The sequence below is a fragment of the Trachemys scripta genome, chromosome 2 (assembly GCF_013100865.1).
Source record: "Trachemys scripta elegans isolate TJP31775 chromosome 2, CAS_Tse_1.0, whole genome shotgun sequence".
NCBI lineage: Eukaryota > Metazoa > Chordata > Testudines > Emydidae > Trachemys > Trachemys scripta.
Window position 1 is genome coordinate 202797963 of NC_048299.1, and position 12924 is coordinate 202810886.

The following is a 12924-nucleotide window of genomic DNA, read 5'->3' on the forward strand; positions in this document are numbered from 1 at the left end:
TGCCCGAGCGCTACCGGCTTCGGGCAGCCCCCGTGCCTCCAGACCCTGCGCCCCCAGCCGGGCACTTCCCCTCCCGGGCTCCGGCGGCGCAGGGTCCGGAGGCACGGGGGCTGCCCGAAGCCGGTAGCGCTCGGGCAGCCCAGCTCTTAAACAGAGCCGAAGAGTCGGGGAGGAGCAGAGCCGCCATTTTCTCGGACATGTTCGGCTTTTTGGCAATTCCCCCCGGACGGGGGTTTGACTGCCGAAAAGCCGGACATGTCCGGGAAAAAGAGGACGTATGGTAACCCTATTCTGGTGTAACACAGATGTGCCTTGGTGCAGTGGTACATGCTCAGAAGATGACTGTTAAAATGTTATGAACTATTCCTGGTTGCTTTTTCCCCTTGGGGTTCCTTCTAGGGCTTTGAGGATCTCCTGTTCTCTCCTTCACACTGAAACCTCATCAGAACTGATGGTATGAATCTGTACTAAACACCGCTTAAATTGTGTTCCTACTAATACCTTTTCAATGTGATTTGTTAGGCCTGTCTCAGTCAGGGTGATGTGCATGCTATGTAATTTTATCCAAAAATTCCTACCAGTGCTAACATGAGTTCAGTTGAATTAGTGTTAGAACATTAGTAGTCCTGCTTTAGGTGGGGTTTTAGCTGCTAACAAGACTTTTAGCACAGTGATGCCTACCTATTTTGGCAAGTCAGATTAAAACAGTGCTGAAAACTATTGACTGCCAAAACCCTGGGTACCCTAGATATCCTAGTGTTGCTAACAATAACACATTTTAGCATAAAGCACCAAGTCAGTGTTAGTGCAGTTAGGAACTTCCTAGTTAAGACCATACTGAAGAGTAAATGTTAAAACCCTGTTTAAAACAATCACATCTGTTGTATCATAAGCCTTGTGTATAATAGCAAAATTACTCATTGCTGACCCCTGTTGTCATCAGTGGGAAATTTTGCCATTTTAGACCAAGGCATAGGCTGGTATTTTCAAAGGAACCAAAGAGAGTTAGGCACACTACTTCCATTGAATGTCAGTGGGATTTGAGTATCTAATGAACTAAGGCTTCTTTGAACATGTTAGCCATAATATTGCAATAGTATGTACCACCCACAGCTGGGTAAGCAGGCACTTTACATTTTGAGTAAAATACAATTTACCCAGAAGAGCTCCTTTTATCTACAACCGGGTTACAACTCCACCTGTATGATGTCTACATTGATAACTCCCCTGATTACACTAAACTTGTTTATGCCGAAATAGTACCTGTCTTCTATTTGACTCAGCAAAATAGGATTTTCCATCAAGCAATGGTGTAGTAATACTGAATAGGCTGTATGCTACCAGAATGCCTTCACCTGTGTGAACTTGTGCACTTATGTGTGTTAACACTGTGTGGAGGATGCCATTTTGGCACTACTTAAGGGTAAAGTTATCTTGATGCATGGATTTTTACAGGATCAGGGTGTACGGTATCAGGGCCGTCTCCATGGTTTTTGCTGCCCCAAGCGGCGGGGGGGAAAAAAAAAAGAAAAAAAAGCCACGATTGCGATCGGCAGCAGCTCAGCCACACCGCTTTCTTCTTCGGCGGCAATTCGGTGGCAGGTCCTTCCCCCTCCGAGAGGGGAATGAGGGACCTGCTGCCGAATTGCCGTTGAAGAGCCCGATGTGCCGCCCCTTCCCCTTGGCCGCCCCAAGCACCTGCTTGCTAAGTACATATGCCTTTTAGTATTGACATCATAGATGGTAATACCTTGGATGTGGCTGTTAAAATTGAATTAATAATGAAGGTTTATAATAGTTTGCTACAGCCGATACAGTAGAGCCTTTTGAAACTGTGCTTTGGTAAACTATACTGTATATGCACAAATGGGCACTGGAAAAGGATTTTCAGGTTTACTTCGGTGCACACCAGGAAGGTTCTGCTACTGTGGCAGAGAAAAGACCATGCTCCCTGTCAGCCAATAGTGGAGAGCCCTGTCACCTGCCTACCCCATATTTGCTAATGCCCTGAAACAAAACTACTTACCACCACCTGCTGCAGCTGACAGATGGGCGAGCTTTCCTGCATCTGTAGAAGTGAAAATTAGGTAGAGACGTATTAGCATAGAGCCAGATTAGCAAAATGGTTTATGAAGCTATTGTGTGTGCTCTACATTAGCAAGGCAACCTGTGCTGAAATTATGTTAGCATGAGCCATTTATAAACGTGGCTTTATAATGCTTCCACTAACGGTTTCATTCCCTATGAAGAGAGAGACCCTTCCTGTGGAGGAGGAGAGGAGATGAAGATGGCTCCCTCTGGTGTCCGTCATCTCAGTCTTCAAAGCAGAACTAGAAGTTAATCAGGGAGAGAGTAGGACAAGATTTTGTTCTGTTGTAAATAGTTAATACACAGATGGAAAATAGAAACTGGAGCCCCTCCCAAAACTTCTATTTGAATAATAATCATTGAATTTTTGTGTGTGTGTGTCCTTGAGTATAAAGAGTTGGTGTAGGTATAATTTAGGGTCAAATTTCATAAACTACTGAAGGTGGGGTTTTTTCTTAGTAAACACTGGATATATACAGTCTTTTTTGTTATTAATATGTTTGTTTAGCACCAAGACACAAAGTTAAAGACTGTCCCCTTTATAAAGCTTACAATCTAAAGAGAGATGCAGAGAAGATAGAACTCCCTGGGAATAATTTAAGAGGTTTGTTTTGTTTTGTTTTTATGAACTCATAACTTTTTTTGTTTAGTTTCAAGTGACATGTGCGGTATAGGTGGAAAGGAAACATGGGGTGAGTTTTGCACACCGTAGGGCTTTTTCATAAGTTCGAGTGATTTAGTGTTTCTTCTATTTAAAACTGGGCTTGAACAGTGGAAAAGGTATCCGCTTCTTAGCCATCTGATTTCTGATCTCCATAGTTTTACTTACTTTCTCCAATCAGAAGCCTTTTAGGTAAATAATGGCTATTTATTTTCTCTGCAGCCCCCTGCCAGTGAATCTGTATCCTTATTAAGGACCTGATTCAAAGCCCACGCTGAGCTCAAGGGAAGTCTTTCCCCTGACCTCAGGGGGCTTTGGATTAGACCCTAAATGATGATACATTTACACAATGTACACATTTTCTAAAAAAAAAAAAAAAAAATTAAATTAGATAATAACGGGAAACATCTTCCTTGGCTGCTTTGCATAGCTGAAACAAACAAAAGAGAAAGTTACCGCAAATCACTCATAAAAGTTTAATCACATATCTTTTCTTTTCAGGTTTTTGTCAAGCAGGCAAGGATTTGCGGTTAGTATCGCTATGCATGGAACAAATTGATATCCCAGCAGGCTTCCTGCTGGTAGGAGCCAAGTCTCCAAATCTTCCTGAGCATATTTTAGTCTGTGCTGTCGACAAGCGGTTTTTGCCAGATGATCATGGAAAAAATGCACTTTTAGGTAAATGGTTTTCATTATTATTCTTGGTACAACAATTGATAACTAAAGGTTGGTTTAAAGTTATACTAAGTTGACTCAAGAAATGAATTTTTCTTAGTAGTATGTTGAAGAGAGTTCTGTATTTCTGAAATTAAATCTATAACTGAACTTCTTTGAAAAGCAAGTTCAAAATAAGGCCCTGGTCCTGCAATTAACTGCGTGGGGCTCTACGTAGGTACAGGAGTCCACCTGCATGAAGTCTGTTGCAGCTCTGGGGCATAAATGTGAAACATAGTCAAGTTTTAACCTCCAGTCAGTGAGTAAAAATTTCATTTCATGAATAAGCAGACACAGATTATATTTATAATAATTAAAAGATTAATCAACACAGTAATGTTTCTTGGTAATTGGAAACTCGCACACCTGCCTTGCCTGCTTGGCTTATGACTGCTGGGTAAACAGACCAATAAAAATGATGTGGGGTTGTTGGTTTTTTTGGCACCATCAATCGCCATCTTGAATCTCCTCTCTCTCTCTCTCTCTCTCTCTTCCCCATTGCTGGGGTGCCCTGGAATACACTGAGGTGGACTTTTCAATAGACAAGAAATTATGCTAAAGCTTTAACGGATTTATTTAGCTAAAACTCTAGTCCAGGCCATCGTTATCTTACATCCTAACTATAGCAGCTTCCTCGTTTTTGTCCTTGACAAATGCCATATTGTTCACCTGTAATACATTCAAAATGCTACTGCCAATATCATCATCTTGGCTCATCGGTCCAATCACATTACCCTACCTGCCCTTTCCCCCGTTGTATCCCTCCTCTGGCTCTGTCTTTTCCACTTCCGTGTTACAAATTACTTGTCTTTCCTTTTAAGACTCTACCTTCATAATTTAGCCTCTTCTTGCCTATCATCTCTTATTTGGTAATGAGCCAACAACTCATCTCTGCTCTGCCAGTGAGCTACTAAAATTAAAAAATTAAAAGTCTATGGGACTGGGTAATAATATATACAAGAGGTTTAAAATAATTGTCTCAGGAGCTCTCTGAGCCCCTGTTATTGATTTTTTTTTTAAATAAATCATGGAACACTGGGGAAAATAAATAATATTGTACAGTATTTAAAAAGGTAAATAGGATGATCCAGGTAACTAATAGGCAAGTTAGCTTGACTGGGCAAAATCATGGAAAGTAATCAGTAAAGAATTAAAAGATGGCAATATAATTTAATGCCAATCAACATGGTTTTATGGAAAATAGGTCTTGTCAAAGAAACTGGATATTGTTTTTTGATGAGATTACAAGTTTGGTTGATAAACTTAACTGTTGATGTAGTCATCTGTAAGGCATTTGACATAGTAGCTCATGACACTGATTTTAAAAATTAGCATTATGCACAAATCCGTGTAGCATCTATTAAATGGATAGATAGCTCTCAAAAAGTAATTAATAGGGAATCATCATCAAATAGAAGTTTCTAATGGAGTCTTACAGGCCGGGGTGCTGGAACAATTTTTATAGTGGAAGTGCTGAGAGCCATTGAACCAAATTGTAAACCCTGTATATAATGGAAACCACTTCAAGCCAGGGGGTGCAGCCGCACCCCCAGCACCCCTAGTTCCAGCACCTCTGCTTACAGGGACCTGTTCTTGGCCCCGTGCTCTTCAAAATCTTTATCAGTGATTTAAAAGAAAATATAAACGTGTTGATGGTAAAATCTGCAAGTGATGCAAAAATTAGTGGATTGGCAAATAATAATGACATGACAGTTGTACAGAACAATCTTGATTGGTAAACTGGGCTTATTCAAACATGTGTTTTAATAAAGCCAAATGCGAGGTCATATGGTTAGAAATAAACTGTTAGCCTTCCCCATCCCTTACTCAGAAGCCAATTCTACTTGTGCACAGTTCTCATTGGCCTCAGTGAAAATTTCATAGCCCTAATTCTGTAGTCCTACCATACAAACCCTAGTTCAAACATGTAATTCAGCTCTCTCCACAAAATAATTTAGTTTCTCTACTATCAAATGGTCTTCTGCCCAGTTTTTGGCTGTATTCCTAATCTGTTACATTTAATAAAAGCTCTGAATTTCTGTCTGAGTAGAACTAAGGATTTTGGATTAAGTGATTTCTTATTTGTGCCCTTTTAAGACCCGAATAAGGGGGAAAATCGTAAGTCATGAGAAAATAATCAGGACATGTGTTTCACTTTTACATTTGAGAACTTAATAATGCAAAGATATTACTTAGCGTGTGCCCCTCCCCCCCTCACCCCTCCCCCGACCCACCCACATTTTGAAGGCCTCTTCGGGAAGACCGAAGGGGAATTTCAGAGTGCCCTGGGAGTAAGGCTGCCTTAGGCAGCATTAACTTTATACAGAATGCTGTGGATCAGTTACAGTTTTGGGAAAGGAAGCATGCTTCTTGAAGCCAATCCTCCACTATGTGTTAGGGGTGGGGGTGAAAGGTACCAACATGGAGGGGTTGAATCACTCTGTGTAATCGCTTCCTCAGTTTTCATGTACCTATCATGCTTTCTTCTGAGAATTTGCTCCCTTCTGAGGAACTGTAGAGTGTGGAAGATTGGGGGTTAGCTTTTGGGCCTAAATTAGTAACAGCTGGAGAGAAAGCATTTTCAAACAAAGTGCTGAGGCAGCAAAAGTCTGTCTCTGTTGTCTGTCTGTCTTCCTGTCATTCATGTGCTGTGTGTGAAGCTTACAGTAGATGTCTGAATGCGTGTATCCAGCTAGTAGATTCAGGTAAGGGTTAAAATGGCCTAATTCCCAGTATATGTCAAAAGGAATTTATTTTGTTTGTGTACCTTTTCCTCCCCCCTTTCCTGCAGGGTTTTCTGGGAATTGTATAGGCTGTGGAGAAAGGGGATTTCGATACTTCACAGAATTTTCCAACCACATTAACCTGAAACTAACCACTCAGCCAAAGAAGCAGAAGCACTTAAAGTACTACCTAGTAAGAAGCTCCCAAGGTGTACTGTCAAAGGGACCCCTTATCTGCTGGAAAGGTAAAAAAAAAATCACCCATTTGCTAGAAGCATACTTACAGATTTTAGAATGTTTTTATGTAGTGTTAGGTGAACCTTAAAAGTTTTGGGTTTAAGTATTTAAAAAGCTAGGGGGCGAAATCCTGGCCTCATTGAACTGAATGGCAAAACTCTCACTGCTTTCAGTGGAGCCAGGATTTCACCCAAGAGGCTAAAGATTTAGGTAAAAAGAGAGTTTCCCACCCATTTTTCTTCTATCCCCTCCCCACCACATCCCCAGAGGAGGCCTCAAACCCACCCTTCTGCAGAAATAAAGCAGTCCATCAGCCTGATAACCCCTTCCTATGTCTGGGTGTTTTCTTCCAGGGTCTGGCAAAGTAGCTCTCAGTCTATTCTCCAGCCGTAGTTCCTGGACTGCTTTGCTGATCTAATCACTTACAAATTCATGGTAGCACCAGTAGAAAAACTAACTCCACAAAGTGCACTCTAATATAAAAGCTGGGGACATTGATCTCTGGGGAATGGAAAGAGGGATCACGTGTACTCAGGTTTTGCTATCTTGTTTTGTATCCTGGGTGCACCTTGAGTGAATATCTTCAGCTTTAAGTTGAGGGCCCCTTGTTATGAATGTTATGGGGAAGGTTTTTGTAACTAAATACTTAAATTAGGTTGGTTGAATCCTGGGAGATGTTTTAGCTGAACTTTGCTATTTGTTGCATGTCATACTGTATGTGCTTTTAATATTTGTCAATGTTTAACACCATTGCACTAAACTGTTGCACTGAAAGCCAGGCCTTGTTAATATGTACTGTAGCTGCTTCACTTCCAGAATGTAGAAGCAGACAATCATCTGCTGCTAGCCATTCTGCTAAACCAAATTCTTCAGTGTCACCATCCACGACCCCAGAGAGCAGAAGAGCTAATGGATACAAATCAGGGTTCACTCAGACAGGTAGGGGCTGAAAGTGCTGTATGCTGTAGAAATGACCAGTGGGGGTGGTAAAGTACCTCACATGTTTCATAGGATTGCAAAGTAGATTTTTAGCATGTATCAATTTGCAGGTTAAAGGTAGAAAACATATTTCAAAATTTATACTGTGAATATTAAGGACCAGATGAGACGGGGATAAGTTTAGCTCTTAATAGTAGCTTGAAAAGTGTTAATGTTGTTTTTTTTAATCCATTTGATGTTGTGTTTTTTTTTTTTTTTTTTTTTTACTTATGTCCCACATGTTGTGAAATACTCACTTATAGTGAGCATCCTTAACAGAATGGGTACCTTGGATTGACATCTTTTTCCTCACTGGAGAAAAAAGTAGCCTTCTGTTTTTGATGTTTGACTCCCACTATTGTAGTGTGGTAAAAGTAATGATAAACATCAGTGATTTGCTAAGTGAGCTAAGACACATCATAGCCATATTGCCAAATCTTTGAAATTATTACCTCTTGGAGTTGTGCATTGATTTAAGTAGAAATAAAGAAGTTTTCTAATAACCATAACAGATTTACCTAGAAGGGCTTTCCTTCTGGACTCAAAAGGTGATTTTTCTTTGGTGTGCTTTGTAGGTTGTTGCATTTTTGAAGTTGATTTATCTATTGCAATTCATGTGCTTTTGTTTATTTGATAGATTTTGGAAACTTGAGGCTTTTATTCAGAAGAGCTATGATTGAATAGAGTGCACATCCCTGCTGTCTCTGAATGATGTAAAAACAGAACAGGATTTGTCACATCTAAAAATCTGAGTTATCCAGGAATTTTAATTGGCCACATATATTTTAGAACATAGGCTTATATGGAGGGATCTGACGAGCAAAATTAAAAAAAAAAAACCTTGGTTCAATAATTCTTTTGCTTACAAGGGATGCTGAAAATAAATGAACAATAAAAATTAAACATTAGCATTCCTATTGGTGTTGCAAATATTAGTCAGTGTGTTCAGGGACACTTTGACTGAGGTGTTGGGGTTTATTCCTACTTAGGAGACTATATTTCTAATCTGGAATGAGAATGTTGTGGTGTCCTGGGCTCCAGGTCCTTGCGTGAAAAATGTGCAGGCACATGAGAATCCCATTTTATTTGGCATAACAAGTAATCTAATATTTACACAGCTTTGTCTGGGTTGCAGCTGACAAGTTAATAGATACACCTTTTATAGACTGCCTTCTCCTTATCAACTCACCATGATTTTCTTTCTGCTTGTCCTTTTGTATCACTATTTGTTCTCTCAGGTCACAGTTATCAAACCCTTTTTATCTCCTACCATTGTTACCTTCCAGTGAAGATAGTGCCACATTCAAAATACAAATTCCACTTGACAAGGGGGAAAAAGCCCCACCATATTTGTTTGTAGTGTATAAGTACTGTTGCAAACCACCTGTGATGAAAGTTCAGGTTTCTCCCTGGAAGTCTCCATAGCTAGTCATACACTGAGGTGAACTACCTTTCTCTGTTGCTTTCAGGTAGGTGTACTGAAACTAGGTTGCTTTCTGAAATTGTTCCTTTTATCACCATTTTTCTTTCCTAAGGTATGGACTTGAGTTCTTCCCTCTGTCTAGCTTTGTAACTAAAGTACAAGGCCCTAGCTACCGTAGAAGTTATATAACTGTTATACAAATAGCTCTATACACAGGTTAAAAGAACATTAAGGTTGCAAAGTCAAGCACGTCAAAGGTAGGAAATGCCAGAGTTGAGGTTGCCTTAGTATGGTCCCGTTGTGTTCATTATGAATACAATAAGTGGAATTGTATATTTTTATATTTTGACATATCAATGCTTACTTGTAAGCATTTTTTCAGTTTTTATCCATTTATTTTCAGAGTTGTGGGAAATTATGGAGAAGGTCAAGCAATAATTATTTCATGACAGGAGACATTGAGATTCAAAAATGTAAAGCTTTATAACTGTTAAAACACAAATTGTCAACATCATATGTCAAAGTGTACAAAGTAAATATCCTTAAATCAAACTCTAATAAGTTCTCAAGCAACATTTTTCTTTCTGTACCTGTGTGTAAATTTTGATTATTATCCATGGAAATACCTTTTCATTGATTTGTATGTGCCTGGGGAAATTGACATTTACCGTCATTTACCAATAAAAATCTAATTCTTCAAAGATGAATTATGATAAGCCTTTAATTATATGATCACATACTGTTTTTTCCACAGGACCGCTTCCTCACTGAGTGTATAGGCTGGATTGTGCTCAATGAGTAGCTATCCAATATTTTTTCTTCTCATTGTTTACTGAGTGGCCCCAGACCTTATTTACTGCACACTATTCAAACTCCTCTCTGAGGATAGAATTATTAATTTTCTCATAGGAAATTTTCTGTGATGCCCATTACAAGAATATCCAAGTACTTCACAAATATTAATTAATTTGTCTCAGCAAAGCCCTTGTGACATGATGGTGTGGTATTATCCTCAATTTACAGATGGACAGCTGAGGCAGAGAGAGGCTATGGTCAAAATTTGAATTTGAGATGTGTAGGACCTGATAATACTTAGTATTATGTAGAACTTTATATAGTGAAGCACTGCTTCCATTGACTTCATTTGTAGGTGTGAGTGGTCAGACCTTCTGCAGATCGAGCCCTGCAATCTGAAGTTGGGGATGCAGAAAATAAGGAATGCACAATTAGCTACCTCCTGTGAGAAGTTTGGATTAAGTGACTTGCCTAACATCACAAAGGGACCCTGTTGCAGAGACATGGATAGAATCTCAAAGACCGAATCCAGTTCTCCAGGGCAGTGTTCCATGAGACCATTCTTTCTCTTCCTATAGTCCTCTGCCTTGTTCATTATGCACCTTAAAACTTCTACAACAAATGAGACAGGAGTTCTATAGACAACAGCCTCTTTTCACTACACAGCCCTGATTCATCCCCAGAGCAAGTCCATCCTGTGCGTTGAGTGAGGCAAGAGTCTCGTGGGAAAATCAGTATGTGATCATCTTAATCCTAGTCTTGCTCCTCATCCAGTCTGGCTCCCCCTCCATTCTCTCTTCTTGTCCCAGAGTCTTTGCCCAGCCAGTTCTCATTCTCCCATCACATCCCAACTCCTTGCCAGCTCCATCTCTTCCCCCCCCCCACCATTGGTTCCTAGTTCTTCTCCCCAGCTCCTTATCAGATCTCTGTGTTTCCCCCATTCTCACTCCCTGCCCCAACTGGCTTTCAGTTCAGTCTTCTTGCCCAACCAGTCCCAGCCTCTCCTCCCCTGGTGCCCAATACCAATCTCCTAGTCCAGCCAACCTCAGTCTCCCCCTCTAACTCCTAGTCTCTGTTTCTCTCCAACCCTTCCAGTCCCAGTCTCATCAGACTCCTTGTCTCAGTCTACTCTCCCTTCCCTCCAGTCCATCTTTTGCTCTCTCTGCATTAAAAGCAGATGGCTTCCTCCTCCATGCCTCCTGGGTTGTCATGGAGCGGACAGGATAGATAAGCTCCTTGCTCTCAGCTCCAGTGCCCAGCCAAGCCTACCTTGGCCTACAGTACCTCATAGCAGCCATTACAGGGAAAGTCCTAATGAGCCCCTGTAGCCTGATCCTGGGCAATTTTCAGTCACTCTGTGGGGATAGTGCATGCACCATCCTGTCACCGTGGATGAGCTAGGAGTGGATACAGCATGCACATTTGCTCTGTGGGGATGGTACTTGCATAGATCCAGTCAGCACTAGGATTTGGGAGGGGATGAAGCATGCTCAGTGAAGTTAGAATTTTGGAGATTTTAGGTGCAAATATTCAAGAAGTCTCTAATAAGCATGTGCGAACTGCAGTTTTTCATACAGGTATAGCTGGTCCAAATTTGGGAGGATTTTCATAGGGATGGCAAAAGGCACATCTTTGACACAAAGGACACTCTCCTGCCAAATTTCAAGACACTTCTTCAAAGCATAGGGGTACTAGCGCTTTGCAGAGGAAAGGTCTCCGGAATTTTTTAATATGGGGAAAAACGTATCTTCCCTTGGTTTTGTTCTTGGAAATGGCTGATCTGTTTTTGCTGAAAGTTTCCAAAACCATTCAGCCAGAGGCAGACACTTAGCATGGAAAATTTCAACCCAAGCTGTGAGTTTCATAAAGTTATAAGCAACTGACTATAGGGTCTTAAAATGGGAAGTGTAGGGCAACCTTAATGGGCGTTGCTACCAGCCCTTTATACAATACACTTTTGTGGTTTTGTGTGAGTGCATATGAAAATACACACAAATCCACAATTGTGTATATATAGGTTATAGACTATACATATATTAATATTAATTAGAGACACACAACTTCCATATTCTTCTACACTGCCCACTTGAAGGAGGCATTGGCAGATGCATTTGCCACAGTGTATTTAATAATAGGCGATCAGGTTTCACCAGAGCCTCTGACCTTGTGTTAACTGGTCAGCCATTTGGCATATTTCCTGTGAAAATGGGACAAGTCATTCTGCTGGAGTGGAGTCAGAGATCCTGTGACCATTCTCAACCTTGATTATTCCAGCTGGCAAAATAGTCTCTCTCTCCTCCTCCCATTGTTCCCAGAGTGGTGTGGTGTGTTTCAAGGTATATCAGTTTGGCAGATCAGGTTGGTAATGTCCTTGCCTTCTGTTTTCTTTCTGTTTGAGTATGGAGACATGTGTAGGTGGAACCTAGCATAAACTACTTTTTACAGATTAATTTATCCAGTGAAATCCAGTAAACATTCTTTCAGAAGAGTTCATCCTTCTGTTGTAAGAATTTAGAGCTGCCTGTGTCCAAAGCGTAGAATTTGATCTGAATAAAGTTGCAGATATTAAATGTCTAATGGTTAGAGCAGGGGGTCTTGAAGTCTGGAGATCTGGGTTCTGCTCCTGATTCAGCTGCTGATTTGTTATATAATCTCAGGCAATTCATTTAAACTCGCTGTTCTACAGTTTTCCCACCTATAAAATGGGAATAATAATACTTATCCACCTTTGTGAAGTGCTTTGAGGGAAGTGTGTTCTAGTAGTTTGAACATAAGAAGTGGTATCAGGAACCCTTGAATTCTGATTCCCGCTCTGATACAGACTCTTTCTGTTGCTGCGGGAAAGTCACTTAACCTCTCTGCTTCAGCTTCCTTGTCTATAAAATGGGACAATCATGTTTACTTGCCTATCCCATTGAGTTATTGTGAAGAACAGTTAGATAATATTTGAAAAGCATTTTGAATGTGAAAAATGTTATGTAAGTGTTAAGCATGATGAAGAGTTGTTTTTAATAGTAGTATTATCATCATCCTTCAGTATTACATCATGAGGATTTTATTTTATGCAAATAGCCTTCACAACATACAAGATCTCTAAGCATAAAAAGGAGAAAGATACTGTCTAAAATTTACCATGACTCTCGTATAAATCCTGATTATGATCCAACTTTGTATGTTTGGGTAGTCGGGAGTTTTGTTAAACCCTCCACAGAATTCCTGTATTTTTAGGTGCTCAAAATATACTTCTCCTTCTTTAACTTCCTTTAAAATGCTTACAGTGCCTAAAAGCACTGGTCGTGATATCT

At 40.3% G+C, this 12924-nt stretch overlaps 1 protein-coding gene across 6 annotated transcripts in view; it reads left to right on the forward strand.

Annotated features, from left to right (window-relative positions):
- GREB1L (GREB1 like retinoic acid receptor coactivator) overlaps positions 1-12924 on the forward strand; it is a 135053-nt gene that overhangs the window by 28543 nt on the left and 93586 nt on the right. For 3 of the 6 annotated variants that reach the window (XM_034762740.1, XM_034762742.1, XM_034762741.1), the window contains exons 4-6: positions 3251-3427; positions 6255-6431; positions 7225-7362. In XM_034762740.1, coding sequence (XP_034618631.1) covers positions 3251-3427; positions 6255-6431; positions 7225-7362 — 492 coding nt within the window. The remainder of the gene's footprint in view (positions 1-3250; positions 3428-6254; positions 6432-7224; positions 7363-12924) is intronic. The other 3 variants (XM_034762743.1, XM_034762745.1, XM_034762744.1) reach the window with 2 other exon arrangements.